The sequence below is a fragment of the Marmota monax genome, unplaced genomic scaffold, assembly GCF_021218885.2.
Source record: "Marmota monax isolate L192 unplaced genomic scaffold, Marmota_monax_Labrador192_F-V1.1 WCK01_AAM20220418_F8-fsc00031, whole genome shotgun sequence".
NCBI lineage: Eukaryota > Metazoa > Chordata > Mammalia > Rodentia > Sciuridae > Marmota > Marmota monax.
Window position 1 is genome coordinate 19,330,621 of NW_026695197.1, and position 17,511 is coordinate 19,348,131.

The following is a 17,511-nucleotide window of genomic DNA, read 5'->3' on the forward strand; positions in this document are numbered from 1 at the left end:
ACAAAGTAATACCTGCAGCAGAGTAATGCCCACCACACCAGTCCTGTTCCATGGCAGGAGGGTCAGATCCCAGACCTGATCCACCAGGAACAAGGCTGAACCCCCTGCCTTCGCCAAGGCCTGGGGTTTCCCAGCTGCTGTGAAGCAGGCAGACCTTCCCAGGGAACAAGACTTTCCATTAACTAATTTCCAACTCTCCTGACAGCTCACAAAGTAGCCCATCACTTCCTCTGAGTATTCTATACAGAGTCAAGGTCCCTCTGCAATGGAGCATGCCATTGGTCAGCACCAAACACAGGTCATTTCCACTAGATGGAACCGGAAATCTCTATCCCTATGAACACCAGCAAATACCATGGAACTTCGTTGCAACAACCTGTGATCTGAGACAAGAACATAGTAAGGGAGGGTCATGTATGTTGCCTATTGTTTTTGAGCCTCATTTTTTCCTCTGGGGAGTTTGTTTGATTCAGGAATGCAGGCCATTTTAAGGCATACACCAAAGTGGCATCAAGGGATTTTCTTTCTCGCCTAAAAGAATTCTGGAGACTGGTCCACTCCCCTGATCATTAGTGAGCCTCAGGCAGAGACAATCCCACACTCAGTTCCATGCCCAGGGAGGTCAGAGAAAGTTTCCCTAGCCATACTTCCCTGGGTTGGGGCCAGGCTGTCTTCCCAGTCAGCCAGCATATGGAGAATTTGTTGGCAGCTGCAGTAGGGATGAACTTTTGCAGCCAAATGGCTCCCTTTTGGGGCAGTCAGGGATGCAAGGTGGAGTAAGACACTTCAGCCACACAGAACGAGTACGAACATAACCCTGAGCATGATGGATGGCACTTTTACTAGGCTTCAGGACTCATTAAACACTACTCTGCAGCAATTCCTTTTGGGGGGAAAGGGGGAACAAAGGAGTAGTCTTAACTCTGGCAAGCAGATTTATTTGGAATGCTGCTTCTTTAAGGTTATTTGGAATAGCTCATCAGAAGCAACACCTGGAGGACGGCGTCTTGTACCTATCGGGCTAATCCAGTCCCTATTAAGTTAAATGAATCAAATGGCCCAGCCATCTGCTGAAGAACTGCCTTTGCTACTGAATCTTCAGATACAAATCTAGCGATATGCTTTTGTCTTTTCAATTGAATATTTGAACTGTAAAAAGTCAATTGCAAGATTTCTAGTGGAAAACCATTGACAATTGAGTGGACAATGCCTATCAGGAAAGGTTCATCTGTCATCTGTTCCCAGGTAGTAGAAAGTTACAGCCCCTGGCTCTTGGTAGGGACACTTCTAATCCTACAAAGTCCTGGCGAGAGAGTTACTTGCCCATTCTGAGTATAATGTAAACAACCATCAACATTCTAAATGAATGCAATGTTGGGTTATCTCATCAATGGGAAATGGAACTAAAGCAGAGAATAGAAGCAGAGAAAAATGAGTGGGCAGGAAGTACTGAACAAAATGTGAGCTGACCTGGGATACACAGCTGTTAGACACCTACACGAGTCAAGGTGGGCTCTCACTGCTCTAGGAAAGGGAAGTATTTGGCCAGAGAGTCACAACAGGTTTCAGACCCCTGGCTCAGAAGTCCTGGTATAAGGATGGACCTCCAAGCAACGATTCGAGGAAATAAGCCAACATTTATTGAGCTCCTACTACCTCTATATCCCAGGCATTATTTTTTAAGAATACTTTTGGGGTAGGTTGTTTTTCCATGGTGTGGTATCTGAACCCAGGGTCTCATGCATGCTAGGCGAGTACTCTACCACTGAGCTATACTCCCAGCCCCATTATTTGCTTTCGAGAAAACTAAGGCCCAGGTGCATTAGAGAACTCACCAAGTACACACAGCCAGGAAGGGGTATACACAGCTTTCCCTGAGCAGTCTGGGTGTTTCCCTAGGCTCTGAACCACTTGGCAACCTGTCTTCTGACAGTTTGGGAGGCAAAGAAGAAACAGCAATGAACAATCGAGAGTCAGCCTCACATAACTGGTTTCAACAGCAGGAGGGACCAGGAGAGAGTGCATGGAGGAGGGGAGGGGGCTGAGCTGAACCTAAGGAAGAAAGGAGGACTTTGGATCCTGAGGACAGGGGAGGAAACTCCAGGCTTGGAGGACCACAGAATGAAGATGCTGGGGGGGAAAAAAAAGAATCACATAAAGATGAGACTGTCAGAACAAGAAGCCCTTGGGAGCTAAAGGTTTACACAAAGAGTGAACCAGAACACAGGCTGGAGCAGCAGCAACTCAGCAAGAACATCTTTTAGGATGGACCAAAGAGACTGGCATCAGTGAAGTCCAGCTCCTTTTTGTGGGAAAAATCCCCCTCCTTCCTGGGCCCACAAGGTTACAGAATGAACCCTCTGTTTGTACAGCAACGGGAGTGCAGGCACCCTGTTCTGAGCATTCCACTTCCTGCCTGTCCACATGCTGCACCTACCTTAAGAAGAAATTGTACAAGCACAGCCCTTGGCAGAGACGAGTCTTTAATTCTATAGACTCCTGAAGAGTTACGTGCTCATTCTCCAAGAGTAAATTTCTCTTCCAAATAAGCCCAGTGTGCAGAACAGTACCTGACACACACAGGCTCTCAGTAAACACCTGTTGAAAGTCAAGTTCACGGAGAGACCTGCATTCCTGAATCAAACATTACAGGGAGGAAATGAGGCTCAAAAACAAGAGATAACACCACCCACCCCCCTTGTATTGTATTCTCGTCTCAGATCACAGGTTGTTGCAATGAAGTTCCGTGGTATTTGCTAGTGGTCATAGGAATGGAGATTTCCGGTTCCATCTAGTGGAAATGACCTGTGTTCCGTACTGACCAATGGCATGCTCCATTGCAGAGGGACTTTGTGTATAGGATGCCCAGAGGAAGTGATGGGCTACTTTGTGAGCTGTAAGGATAGTTGGAAATTGGTTAATGGAAAGTCTTGTTCCCTGGGACGATCTGCCTGCTTCACAGCATTAATTTTAAAACAAACAACTAGGAATTGAAAACCAACGTTCTTTGAACATTGAGGCAACTTTGAAAACGTCTAAAACACAAACCTTCACAGTAGCCCAGGAGATGTCACCTCGATGATCTCCCATCCCCAAGCTCAAAGAACCTACTGTTGCACATGTCTGGAGGTTTCATGGGCTAATGCTGCCTGAGGTCAGAAGGTCCTTCCTGGTCTGGCCCACTGCCTCTCTGACCTCCCCTCCTACCCTTCTCTTCCTTGCTGTTCTGCATCTAATACACTTGTCACCTGTACCTCACAACTTACCCTCTTTGCTCAGGGCCATCTCCGTGGGGACATCTTTGGCCATTACAAAGGAATCACATTCCTCCCTCCACAGGTCACTCTTATTTTTCTTTATAGCACATGATGGATAATCTGGGTTTGACGCCTATCTGTCTCCTCTTATCCCCCATATGTAAGCTCCCTAGGAATGAGAAGGACCTTTTTTGATTAATTTTGCCCCAGTGTGTAGAACAGTCCCTAACACAGGCAATCAGGAAACCCCTGCTGAAAGATGGCTGAATGAGACACCACAGAGATGGGTTAGGAGCCTTTCCTAATAACCATTAGCTCCTCATGAGCCAGGACCCTGTGCCACTGAGAGTACAACTTTGAGTCTTAGCTGCCACAGAAGTCCTGCTCTGTATCTTTGTAGTGTAAAGAATCACCCAGGCAGATCCCTCTGCTTCCTTCTGAAAAAAATCTCAAACTTCAGTCTTACACTGGAACCACTCAAGGTAATCAAAGAACATCTGATGTCCCTGTGATTGATGACCTGATACAATGTACCACTCTCAATGCTCAGGGCCCGGGGCCTGCAAATGTCAATGGCCCCACTGTGTCAGGCAGCTGGCTGCTGGTGGCTCCACTTCACCCATCGCAACCTTGCAGCCAGCTAAGCCTCACTATGACCAAACAACCTTCAGAGCAGGTTCTGGATAATGAGCTACTGCCTGTGCGCCAAGGGCAGCCCTGGGAGCCTCCCTTTGATCAGGGACACCAAATGGCAGTCATACAAAACAGCACAGATGCATAAAAGCAGGCAGCATAGGGTTGGTGGAGGCTTCAAGAAATAACAAACAGGAAGGAGGTTAAGGGCATAGGTATGGATCATGTTGTGGAGGGGCCTAAGAAATAATTTTTTTTTTTTTTTTTTTTTTTAAGTAGAAAAGGATGAGGCTGGGCTGTGACATGGGGATGCCCTGGGCTCTGAGGACACAGATATGAATTCCTTGTCCCCACAGGCCGAGGCAGTGCAGCCACGTGGCTTCCCAGTTAAAGCCATCGGGGTGGGGCTGACATGTTCCAGGATGCCAGTTCCAATACAACATTTGCTGCTTCTGCCAACAGAAACATCAAACTCATTAATTAAACATCCACCAGCAGTCATTGGCTCCTTCACTGTGCTTTGCTGGTCTCATCAATCTTGCTCAGTGCAGAGCAGGCCCCTGGATACCTCTAGGAGGAAGCCAACTGTCTGATTATTCAGCATTTGTTAAGATTGGACACAGAGCCTTTAAAAAATATGAAGCCCTGACTAGGCACAGAAACAAAGCAAATCAGCCCCTCTACCTTTCCCCAACCACCAGAATAAAAAGTTGTAGTAGACCCTCAAGAAGAAAGAATGCTTACTTTTGCCGCCCCCCACCAACAACCCCTTCCTTGGAAAGATGATCCACTTAATGGATCATGGTGGTGTCTTGAGTCTTTGCAACTTAGGTTTTGCTTCTGTGTGGAGTCAGAGAAAGGGGCTCTGCTCTTTGCCTATTGTTCTCCTTGCAGAATACTTGCTTTCTTGCCAGTTTCAAGCTGTAGTTTTATTTAAGACCTAAGCCAATATACTCCTAGGAAATAGCAATTTTTTTTTTTTTTTAAAAAGAGAAGGCAGAAATCTGCTTTCTGTATTTTGCTCTGCCAAGGAAAATGTTCATGATACACTGTTTATGCCCCTTTGGATGGAGACCTGGATGTTTGAAAAGTGCTGGGAGTCTCCACATCGCACTGTTAAGCAGGAAACAGGGAATGCAGGGATGATGGGTCAGTGCAACCCAGGGAGACAGAGATAGGAGAGACCTTGGTTTTGTGGAGGTGAACAGACCTCCCAGGTGTCTACTCTGACTTAGATGCATGTGCAGGGAGTCGTCTTTCCTCCCAGGGTCACAAATCTCAAGTTCCCAGTTCTAATCTTGACCTCTTCTTTTTGCCTTTGGAGTCCACCTTCCTGTTTTTATTTACACAGAAGGGCTACCCACTCATCTGCTCCAAGCGTCAGCAGAGCACAAGTGCACAATCCATGGTTTGACGGTTACTGGCTTGTAGCCTGGTACCCATACTTCATCCTAAAGGAGGAAGCCCACTCCAGACCTCGTGGTGGGTAAGCTGGCAGGTGGTTTACCTGGGCAGAGGATTTTGTGATGCCTCAAAGCAACCCACTAGGAGGGTGTGCTGCCTGCACTGCCAAGCCCTGTGTCTGACATTCTTCTGGGCCTAATACCCATCTGGATCTCACTTCTGACCCTGGAAATCCCTGGCATCTGGGGGGAAGGCAAAGGCTGATGGTGCAGGAGTCATGCCTGGGGTGGGAAAATGTTGTAGACAAGTCCAGCATGAGCTGGCTCTGCAGGTTTCATCCAAAACAGAGTTGAGGTCCTCTATTCCTTCTAGAAGCCAAACACAACCTCACAGCATCAGCCAGTGCAAGTCCAGAGGGAGCCTTAGAGATGATCTGGAAGAACTTTCATACACACAGGTAATAGAGGCCAGTGAGGTTTCCTGCACATGCTTGACCATGAGGAAGTAGGGACGAGGTCAGTATTCTGAGGCCTGCTCCAGGGCCCTCTTTGTGTCAGCTCTCAATCCGCCCTAATTTTGAAATATAATGTAGGAACACTGAATCTCCCACTCCTTAGATTCCTAACCCAATGTGACTTCTCCAGTGATGAGTGCTAAGCATGTGAGTAATGTACTATTTCCCTGTGGCCTGTAGGTCACTACAGAGATGGGGAGTCAGCAGCTGTGTCCTAAGTCCATAGAGGGCTCTCTAGTGGCACTCTGGGACTTTCCTGGTTGGAACAGGTATCTTGGGACTAGAGAAGAGATTATTTGTGTCCTAATGTTTGGGGCTGCTGGGGAGATCCTAGGAAGTCTACTTCATAGGGAAGCATACCAAACAGCAGGGAAGGCTGGAACTGACTACATAAACTTGAGCAAATTCCCCAAAGCACAGTGACCTCTTATGGATGGGAAGTGACATCTAGAAGCTACCCCTAAGCCCTAGAGCAATCATGATCTCTGTAACAACTTTCTTGCCAACAGTATTAAGGCCTTAGCAGATCCAGAGAATAACTCTAGGCTGTAAGAGAGATACGTAAAGGCAGAGGTTGTGTATCCCTCTCAAGAGACACCAGGGTGTAGCCAATGGCAGAAGCTCAATCGACACTTGTTCAGTGAATGGGCACATCTGTCTGGCTTACCCAGAACCTGGCCACTTTCTGTATAAGCACAGAAAGATGGCTGGTCTGTGGGTATGAGCCCCATTAAAGCCATGGTGATTTCTCAGCTTGAAGAAGAAACGGTCTCTGAGGGGTGCTGCACTGGCCAGCCGGTCGCCAGCCCTGCCCTTCTGGCTCAGGCATACCTTTCTCAGCTCGTCCTTCTCCCTGCTGTGGGCATCCTCCAGGACCCTACGCTCTGAGTGGGCTCTCTGCAGCTCCGTGCGCAGGCTCTGCACCTCCTCCTGCAGCTGCAGGCTGGCATCGGCCACCTGGTTCTGCTGGTAATGCGCCAGCTCCCTCTTCAGCTTCTCCACCTCCATGGTGTGTATGGAGGTGACCGTAGACAGTTGCTCCGACAGGGTCTTGAACTCTTTGTTCTGTGGAGAATCAGAAAATGGGGAAAGGTAAGGAGGAGGGAAGAGAAAGACAGGGTTATTGGGCCAGGAAAGGCATAGTGAAGGCAATAGAAAAGTACTTCCAAGGTGGAATTAAACTTCACAATCGTTACATGCTCGAGTGCTCGCCTGCCATCTCCCTAACAAAACTCTACTGTGAGCCCAGGAGAAACAGAGGGAAGCAAACAATAGCAGCACTGGGATCAAAAAATAGTTCAAGGAGCTTTTATGAGCCCTCTCAGAGCTGGAAGCTGGCTGATGGCAGTTTGATTTCTCCTTTGGGTGGACAGATCCTTCCACCTGATTTGGAAGTTGCAGGAATGATGTAGCCGGCTCCCTGGATCTGCAGTCTTGGATTTTGAAGTTTCTCTGTCCTTTCACACCAAGCACTCCCGCCCTTGGACTTGCTGGCACAAAGCGCTGCAACCTAATCGCCAGCTCTGAGACAAAGGCCCCCTTTAGCATCCCTCTTCTAAGGGGCCTTGGGATCCCTCTTGCCACCTGTCAGGCTAGATTACCCGGGGTGCCTCTGAGTCGGGCGACTGATGCCTGGCAGAGTCTGCACCTGATGTGAGCCTGGCTCACTGGGTACCTGATCACCAACCCACTCACGTTTCCCTGTGTGCCTGGGACCCCGAGAACCTAGTGCAAGGGTCAAATCCAAGTGTAAATGAGGGGCAGAGTTGTGGCTGTCAGAATCGAGAGTAACAGCCCAAAGTAGTTAGTATGAAAGAGTAGTGGTGAGGAAGGAGGGCTCTCCAAATAAGCAGGCAACAGCAAATAGTCATCGATTATTCTTCATTGCTGTCCTCTGCAGGAGCATCAGGTAGAACAGATACTGGGTAAAATACCAATAAGCAAGGACAGTGGGAATCAATGATTAGTTTACATCAGAAATTAGACCTCACAAAAAGCAGTGAGGAAAAGTAAAAGAAAGGCCATTGGAGCCTGGACACCACCAGACATGCCGTGGGACTGCGGGGCTGGGGCGTCAGCAACAACTGTCCATGTGCATGCAGCAGGATGGGGTCCTCAACATGGTAGGAATGCCCTGGTACAACCTGCTCCCTATGACTGGTCTGGCTGTCAGCCTCATCCTGAGGAAAAAATTGGTGTCTATTTAGGAAGACCGTCCCTGCCTAAACTACCCTCCTGGGGGTTGTCAATGGAGGCTGAGAGTCTCTGCACAGTGGGGAAGGCAGGCTGGACTAGTTCCCTCTGACCTCTACTGTTCTGGGTTGGAAATAAGGCTTAGCTAATCTGTCACCTCCAGGTGGCATGTCCTGGGTCATATCACCAAAGGTGGTAAGGATGACAGGGCTAGGGTCCCTGGTGAAGGTTGGGCATGAAGAGAGGCATGCATGTGAAGGCAGCAGGGGGCACAGGCATGCCCTGCATTGCTGTGGACCTCAGCCACACAGCCTGCCTCTGGGAGGCCCAGCTCTCCTGATCCCGACACCGCCCAAGTCCAGGCTCAAGGATGTTGGGGTGACAAGCAGCTGAGGCTGGACAGATTGCTTGGAGCCCAGCTCTACCCTTGATCCTCCAGGAATGTACACTCCAACTTCCTCGCATGTAAATGGGTGTAAACCCACCTTGGAGGCTTGTCACCAAGATGTAGGGATAAAGCACTTAGCCCGCTGCCTGGATAACATCAATACACACTGGTGATCCTCACTGGCCAGGATTCTATAAGGAGCCCCTCAGAGAGGGGCTTGCAAGGCTCATGGGTGTGCATGGGGGAGTCCCTACAGCAGAGCCAGGGAAGTTCCTTATCTCATCCCACTGCATCTGAACACAACTCCTGAGGGTTCCGAGGCTGTGTGCCTTGTATTCTGAGTGTCTGGCTTCTGAAAGGAAGCCCCAGGAGGGGATGGCTTCCTGTTTGTCCTCAAGCCTACAGATGGCCTGGCTGTGCCCCAAGCCTAGCACCCCTCATGGGCCCCCTAAGCCCTCCCTGTGATGGGAGGCTAAGATCGCCAGTGCTGGTCTAGTCAGTGCTACTTGGAGACCCAGTCCTGCCCTGCACTAGTGAAGGCCTTTGCTGACATAAGGGGACAGGGCTCTGGAGAGTTCTAGGCAGACACTAGTCCTCCTAGGATGTCTTAAACATCCCAAATGGATGCTCACTCTGCTACTGCTGCTACTGAAGTACACAGGTGAGATCAGGCGAGATTTTGAAATGTCTCTGGTGATGGCAGGGCCTCTCCTGCCTGAGCAACATCTTTGTGTAATTGGAAGAAAGTACCACCCTCAAATGGGGGGACAGTTAACATCTTTGTGTAATTGGAAGAAAGTACCACCCTGGGGGGGGACAGTTTCCCCTGTGGGTGGGCACAGCCCCAGAGGTACACAGCTTGGAACAAAGGATGCTACTTCCAGGACAGGCTCATGGTCAGGTAAAGAACAGCAACTGAATTTCAGCCCTACTTGTCTTAAAACCAGGCCCCTTGTTCTGTGTACAACCAGAACTGTACAGAGTGATTCCCAATAAATGCTCATAGACTTGGGTTGGCAGGGGGAGTAAGCAGATTACTGTAAGACAGTCTGCTCAGTGAAAAGCAGCATGTCCCCCACACAACGGCTATCAGTGGTGGGTGCTTGCTTCAGGCTACACATTGCACTATGCTCACATATATAACTCATTCAAGCTTCACAACAAGTCCTATTTAGTATGGATTACTAACATTGCCCCCTACTTCTGACGCAAAGATCATAAAGCTGTAACTTATAACATGCACACAGTAACTGAATACCTATTAAGTATAATGAAATCAGACTGATTCAAAGGCTGACGATCTATAGATTAGTATTTTTTCCCCCATGTAAAATGGATTTAATACCACCTTATATTTATAAGTGTATAAGAAACTTGATCCCATTTAAAAATTGTAAGTTCAACTGACCAAGTTACTCTTCATATGTGCCGATATAAAGCCAGGCTTTTGGCAAAGTTCATGGGCTCCCTCATTTTGGCTGAATAATATCACATGAGACCTATACCAGGGGCACTGTAATAAACGGTCCCAGGAAATGTCACTATTTATTGCCGAAGGCTACTATGAAAACCATGGGAGAATGTCTCAGCACCACGGACAGCTCAAATTCTCCTAACCCTCTTCTCTTTCAGGGACTCTCAAAGGACTCTATGTCACTTGTTTGGGAACTTGGTGCTGAATCTGTCTTCCCTCTCCAGTTGGGGTGTAGTCTTAGGACAGGCATCTGGGATGCCACCTTAGCCTGGTTTTTCTCTTTCAGTCTCTGCCCTTGCCGACTCATGGCAGGGGTCGGGGTACTTGTTACAGGACTGTCTCCACTGACCTGGGCCTTGGTCCTCTTCCTCATGCTACTCTGACCAGTACCTTGGGACACCTTTGCCTTTGTCTTCCCTGACACATGCATGACTTCCTTCCAGCTTCGAACCTTGCCTATGTGTCAAGAGAGAAGCTGCCCGAATCTTTTCCAAGAATCACAAGAAAAGCAACTCATAGATTGCTGAACAGTTGGCCTCATCTGCTAATAAAACCAGCAGCTCTAGAGAGCTGGCAGTGAAGAGGATGCTGATGCCTTCTCTCACAGCAGGGTGGCAGGCACCCTGGACTCTGGGTCATCCCCTGACCCCACAGCACACACTGTAAATATCTGCCAGTCTTAAGGACAATGCTATCATATGAGCATGAACCCAAACCAAGGTTAGTGTCTCGCAGTGTGAGAGATCTAGCAATTTGGTCAGAGGTGGCAGACCATGCCCTGAAAGCAGCCCATCAGTGTCAATGCCACACAGGCTACTTACTAGCTGTATGTTACTTACATTCTCTGTGCCTCAATGTCCTCATCTTTGAAATAAATATATTAACATTGATCTCCTAGGATTGTGGTGTGGATTCACTAAGTTAGTATGTGAAAACAGTGCCCAACACGTAGGCAATATGGGTAGACACATGAGAAAGCAAGATCTCATCGCCCCTTGTGATCACCTGTGGCATGCAGGGCACCCTGCCCAGGTGACTAATGCTTGTCAGTATTCACAGATGTTTGTTAGCAGGAAACTTAAGCCAAAAAGCTTAAAAAAATTAAAAAAAGGCCTTTTAAATTTGCTTCTCTTTGATGTTCAAACACATGGATTGTAAAATTTAGATTTATTTTTATCCTTTGAAGTTGACTTCAGCAATCAGCAAGGTCAGTGTACAGCCCTATCTGGAACCTGAGGGTCAGAGTGGCCAGCAAGCACACAGGGATCCTGGCAGAGGCAGCATCAAAGCCTCCACGTCCCTCTAAGTGTACTTTGCCCAGAAGGTCAGCTGGGCAAACCGGGACTACTCCATGCCTTTTCTGGCCAGTCATCAACAACCCTTTCATTATCAAGCAAAACCAAAAGCCTGGTGTTCTTTGCACTTGTTTAATCCACATGGCCAAGGCCAGAGACCAGACCCTCTCCTCTGAGCAGGTGGGACTTCTTCCCTCACCTGGCCAATTGCTGCAGGCTGACCAGGGGCAGGGATCAAATGTAGCCCATCCTATACCTGGGCCTTCTGCCTTGATTCCTTACTAAGGAGCCAAGTGGAACAGGTACCTTGGAGAACCTAAACACAGAAAAGCACAGCCCTGGGGTAACACCTCTTCTCAGAAACCTGAAATACAGCACTGTCATCTAGGCACTGCATTGGGACAGCTGGTTTAGGTATAAAATGGCTTACTTATATTCTTGTTATTGGGGTCACAATAAGTTTTAGAAGTGTCCAGTATAGGATAGGTGCAGTAAAACCAAGTCACCTCCAAGGCCATGGCTGGTGGCCCCAACTTACTTTCTTTCTTCAGACCCCTATAGCATCACACTATGTCCTTTTCATCTCTCAGCAGTAGTGAAACCCTCCAGGGTGCTACAAGAGCCTGGGCCTGGGGTCACCTTGACACCCTTCAGGAGCCAGGTGATGGTGAGCCTCTTTTCCATACTCAGCAATGACTATAGGAGGAAAGAACCGATGACAGTGTTTGCAGTTAAAAAAAAAAAAACTAGTATTGCCCTCGTCATGGCTGTGAGCAGAACCTAGGTTGTAATACCTCCTAATTCTGTGGCCTGATCTGCAATTTCCCCACCTGTGAAATGACCTCAAGTGAAGTGAGGATTCAATGAGTGAAGACAGAGCACGCATCACAGACTGGCACAAGTGGTACCCAGCAAGTCATGATGGGGAGCCATGCCATGGGTCCTAATGCAGGAAGATTCTTTCCCATAGCACAGCATTCCACTTGTGCCAAAGTTATCCCTCGTCCACCTGAATCAAGGAGTTAGAGGGGAAGGAGGACAGACCACTTGGGCCACCCGAGAGTGGGTGTGTGCGTGTGCAAGCCTCATTCCAACCTGGATTTCGCCCAGGTGTATCTGCCCCCCAGGAGCATGTCCTGTGTTTGCCTTGAATCCCTCTTAGTACCACGCCCAGCACCCTTCCTGCAGGCTAACAATTCCTTGTTTGTTCAGCTGATGTGGGAAAGTGGCTTAAGCTTTCCTTAAGCAAAGAAGCTAAAACCTCCTGAAAGCAGTGGTTATTTCTGGAGTTGGGAGGACTCCAGGGCAGAATCCTGCTTGCAGCATTGCCAGTTCCTAGAGACTACCTGCTTTCCTTGGCTCCCGGCCTCCATTGCCCCTTCTCCATATTTACTCCCCTCAGTCTCACCACCCATCCTTCCTCCTCTCTGAGGACCCTTGTGCTCACATCAGCCCACCGGGAAAATCTAGAATCATTTCCCTATTGCAAGATCCTTAGGTCATTCACATCTGAGCAGCTCTTTTGCTCTGTGAAGCAACATTCACAGATCCCAGGGGTTTAGATGTGTGCGTCTTTGGGAGGCCATTGTTCTGCCTTCCATGGTCAGGAACTGTTCTTACTGGTGGGGAGATACCTCGAGGACTTCTAGGCTTCCTCAAGTCTCTGGCACATGTCATTTCCCGAGGAAGCTACGGGTCTCTCTCAAATATACCCTTGGTGCCCCACCCATCCTGACAATGGAGAAGGGAGCTCCTCACACTGACCTGGTCATCGATCTTCCGCTGCAGCTGGACCACCTTGTTCTCCATGCCCACATTGAGGCGTTTCAGGTGCTCTGCTGAGCGGGCCTCGATCTTGAGGGCCTTCAGTTCCTGCTTGGCCTTGAGCCTCCGGAAGGCACACTGGATGACGATGGCTGCAGCCCGCAGCCGCTGGAAATGCCTGCGTGTCATCCACCCCCGGGCGTGCTTCTGGATGATGGTGGCCTTGTGCTCCATGAGGACCTGGAGGGGAATGGCAGGCACACACCCCCTGTGGGTTTGTACCACAGGACAGAAGCAAGGGAAGCTCATGGAACCACCTGGATGATGAGGCTGAGGGGATAGGCTCCCAGCGTCTAAGGTATTGATGGCTGTTTTATGAATGAATTGTAGCCAGGCTCTGCAGCCCAAGTACCCAAGGGAATCAGCTGTCAGACTCTTATTTTAGCTTTATTGTGCTTTCTGTTTCCCTGCCTAGGGAGCCACAGTCTAAAAACCTCACCATTTGGGGGATTTAATGATTAGCCTATTGATCTCTCCCCATTTGACAGATGCAGATCCCGTCCTGGTGCAGGGGAACTAGAAGATAGAGTGTACCGTCCAGTGAGAGGTCCCAAAAGGTTATAAGTTATCTGGCTTATAAGTTAACTGCACATGAGTTAGTTTTTCTAACAAGTTAAAAGCCACTCAGAAAATCAAAGCATCAATGTTCTTGCCTTAATACCCTATAAAATATTGAGTTTACATACCCCGTGTCACAGCTGCAAGACACTCAGTGCTTGCTCCTTGCACGTGCTGCCCCCTACTGGTTACCTAAAAAATGTCACCTGCCCCTATCACAGATGCATCATTACACCATTATCAGTCACTCCAGAAGTCACGGAACCTTCTCCCATTGGCCTGGGACTCCATTATACCAGGTGCATCCACCATCACAGGGTCATGCTTGTTCTGTCATCACTGATTCAGTGTTTTAGGTTTATCATTTAGGAAAAAAACCCTCACACCTCTGATCATAGAAAGCACAAATATTCATTTTTAGGAAACAAACAATCTCGGGCACCTGCTTCCAACTTGACTTTCCCATTAGCATCGTGCTTTCAGCTGCACAGTTTTCTGGCTGAAGGAACGTGCTGATCGAGAGCTTCTGAACCCAGGATTTCAGCCTCGATGGAGTAACGCAAAGAGCAATGGCCCGAGAGAAGAGGGGAGGGGAGGGGAGGGGAGGGGGGATAGTAGAGGATAGGAAAGGCAGCAGAACACAACAGACACTAGTATGGCAATATGTAAATCAATGGATGTGTAACTGATGTGATTCTGCAATCTGTATATGGGGTAAAAATGGGAGCTCATAACCCACTTGAATCAAAGTGTGAAATATGATATGTCAAGAAATTTGTAATGTTTTGAACAACCCACAATAAAAAATTTAAAAAAAAAGATGTTATGTCCACCGAAAACTAAAAAATAAATATTAAAAAATTCAAAAAAAAAAAAAGAGCAATGACTCAGCAGGGAGGTGACAGCGGCCCTCCCCTGGCCTCACCTCAGCAGGCCTCAGGCCTCTACTCTAGAAAGGGCTCAGTCTGCTGGGGCCTAGTACCACCCCCTGTTCAAGTCTGAACAAGCTAGGTCAGTCACTAGGCTCTGCCGCTGGCTCACAGGTGCCCTGAGGCAGGAGACTGAGCTCCTCTGGGCAGCTTAGGGGTCAAGGGGGAAGGCCATCACACCACCTTCCCTCTTTGCAGGACTTCGGGAAGGATTTGGTAAGAGCAGACATGTGAAGTGAGAGATTCAGAAAAAAGTAGCTGCCAACAAATGTTCCTGTGGGTGACACTCACTGCTGCTATAGGCGGGACTCTAGCTGTTGAGTCCCTCAGGGTGGCCACCTACCTGGCGGTAGATTCTGCGCACGAATGTGGCCCGAGCAAAGGCCTGGATGACAATGGCAGCCCTGCGCACCCTCTGGTAAGCCAGGCGGGCTCTCCGCATGCGGTACTGCTTCTGGAGCACCACTGCTGCCCGAGTCCTTCGCAGGTGCTCGGCCAGCCTGTCGGTGGGAGAGGGTGAGTAGCATCAGGGAGAGCACGCTGGCCAGCTGGCACCGAGGCCCCTGAGGTGTCTGCAAAGGAAGCTCCTCCCTACTATGGTCCTACCGGGACAGCTCTCACTGTCCTTCACAAACACAGCACTTAATCCATAGGCTCAGAATTGTAGGGTTCCCTTTCTTCTTGGGGTTCCCAAAAGACTTCCCACCAGCATTGGCCTTGGTCTGAGTCTGACCTCCTCTGTGATCCTTACCCGACTACTCTCAGCTCCTGGGCAGTCCCCTGCAACACACCCTTGGTGCTCCCCATCCTCCATGCATTTACATTGCTGCCTGTGCCTCTCCAGGCTTGGGGATGCCCAGGTTTACATCTCAATCATTCTGCACCCCTAGATCTAGTTCAGGGCCCCCCAAAGCAGGCAGTAAGCAAATATCTGCTGAATGACTGAATCTCCTCAGGCCCCCACCTCTCCTCCCCATTTTCTCATCTCCCTAGGCCCTTTCCCCTGGAAGCCCTATGAGCATCTCTTCTTTCTTTCATCCCTGCATTCCCCATCTCATTTCCCAAATAAAACAGCCAGGTTGATGCCTCCCATCCTTAAGAATCTTATTCTGCTCCAGGCTCACAGCAAGTGTTCAGCCCAAGGTCCACAATGTCCCATGCTAGAAAGATCCTTAGAAATCATTTAGCACAACCTCAGAAGAACCATCCAGGCCAGATGCTCATACTTGGTGAAATGCACAATTCCCTAGTCCAGCTCCCTGTGCTTGCTTTCCTCAGATATGTGCCCCTGGATTACAGGCTTTCTGCAGGGAGAATTCGGGTCAGGTCTGTTACACTCCTGCACATGTGCTCTCTAGCAGAGATGGCTGAGCAGCCACTTGAAACTTTGACTCTCAAACACAAGACTTTGGGGCAATTACTGTTTCTTCTCCAGAGAAAATTCTTAGAGAAGGTGCTGGCAGTGGATCCACCTGTGAAGGCCTGGGGTATCCCAGGAGAGTCTGTAGAGGGGCCTAAGATATAGCTTACAGGAGGCCATGCCTGCCCCAGTGGACAGCAGAAGGGAACAGTGAAAGCAGTTTCCTCTGCGTGGTATCAGGCTGGCATAAATGTTGGGCAGGGGAGCCCAACTGTCATCTTGGCAAAGAGCCACTGTGGTTGGGCAAGTCATACCCTGTCTGTACTGGATCAGTGCAGCAACTCATAAAATGTCCTCCTAGGACCTTCCCAGACTAATTACAAACTCCAAGGATTCCAAAAGTTCCTGGTACACAGAGTGAGGTTACGTGTAAGTGTACTGTGATGGAAAGGGTAGATTCTAGGTGTAAGTTTCTTTTTCTTATTATTTTTACTGTAGGGTTTAGGTAAAGAGGAAGTGATTTGTACAAAAACTAGGTTCTAGGCTGGTGTTGGTGGGATGGGGGCAGTTGGGGGGCACCTGACTTGGGAACTAGACCAAATTCCTGAGGTGAGAAGGCATTAGAGGGATGCTCTCCCACTGGGACAGAGCCCAGGAACAGACAGGGCTCCACAGAACCTGCTTTAATTATGGACAAGAGGTCACCTAGCTGAGAGGCAGTTGCCCTCTTCCCTGCCCCAGATACACCTGGGCTTGCTCACCTGCGGGCCAGGTATCCTCGGCAGTACCTCTGCAGGGTTAAGGTGGCCCTCTTCAACCTGCGGTACTTCACCTTCTGCAGCCAGCCGCGGACGGTTTTCTGGATCATGATGGTGGCTGCTCGGAACTTGTCGGCCCGCAGTTTCTCCAGGTAGGCCACTTGGCCTGCCCGGAAGAAGATCTTGGTGCGGCCAAACTGGAACTTGTCGGGATCCTTCATGGGGAAGGGAGAAGAGCTGGCTGGTCATCAGTGAGCAGTGTGGCAGCCTGCCCCGTGCCACCCAGTTTTTCCCACTAGATCTCAAGTGGCCCTCCAAGGTGGGTGTACACACACAGAGCACTCATTCGACAGACAATGGGTCCACCCTACATCACAGGCGCTGGGCGAGTCACCAGGATGGGCTATAAAGATGCCTGCCTGGAGAAGCATGGGCAACAGAGAAGCCAACAAGCCACTCCCTGCTTTCAGACAGTGATAGGATCAGGGAGAAAGTCAAACAGGGGGTGTTTAAAAATGATGCCGAAGACAGGCCCCTCGGGAGGTGCTCTTTGAGCAAAGATCTGAATGGACTCAAGTGGGCAGCCATAGAGAAGCAGCAAAGAGGAACTCTTCAAAGGAGCAGGGCACATGCTCACACCCTGTGCTGGTAACAACCCAGGCATGTTGAGGAACGAGAGCCAGGACGGCTAAGCATGGGCGCTGAAGGTGGATGGATGTGAGGAACCAGTCATGAAAGGCCTGGCAAGTCTGGTACAAAGTTGGGATGGGAGCCATGTGTTGGGGGTTCTGAGCAAAGCACTGGCCTTATCTGGTCAATGTTTTAAAGGTTATCTTTAAATGGCTGCAGTTGTACACAAATTACAGAGTATAAATAATCGCCAAATAAAACTGGTTTTTGAACATGTAATGACTATCTTAATTA

The 17,511-nt window shown here is 49.1% G+C and overlaps 1 protein-coding gene across 3 annotated transcripts in view; it reads right to left on the minus strand.

Moving 5' to 3' along the window:
* The window catches only part of Myo5b (myosin VB), a 312,210-nt gene that overhangs the window by 53,494 nt on the left and 241,205 nt on the right, over positions 1-17,511 (minus strand). For all 3 annotated transcript variants that reach the window (XM_046428405.1, XM_046428404.1, XM_046428403.1), the window contains exons 19-22: positions 16,591-16,802; positions 14,813-14,969; positions 12,923-13,162; positions 6,640-6,873 (exon numbers count right to left, since the gene is read on the minus strand). In XM_046428405.1, the coding sequence (XP_046284361.1) occupies positions 6,640-6,873; positions 12,923-13,162; positions 14,813-14,969; positions 16,591-16,802 (843 nt within the window). The remainder of the gene's footprint in view (positions 1-6,639; positions 6,874-12,922; positions 13,163-14,812; positions 14,970-16,590; positions 16,803-17,511) is intronic.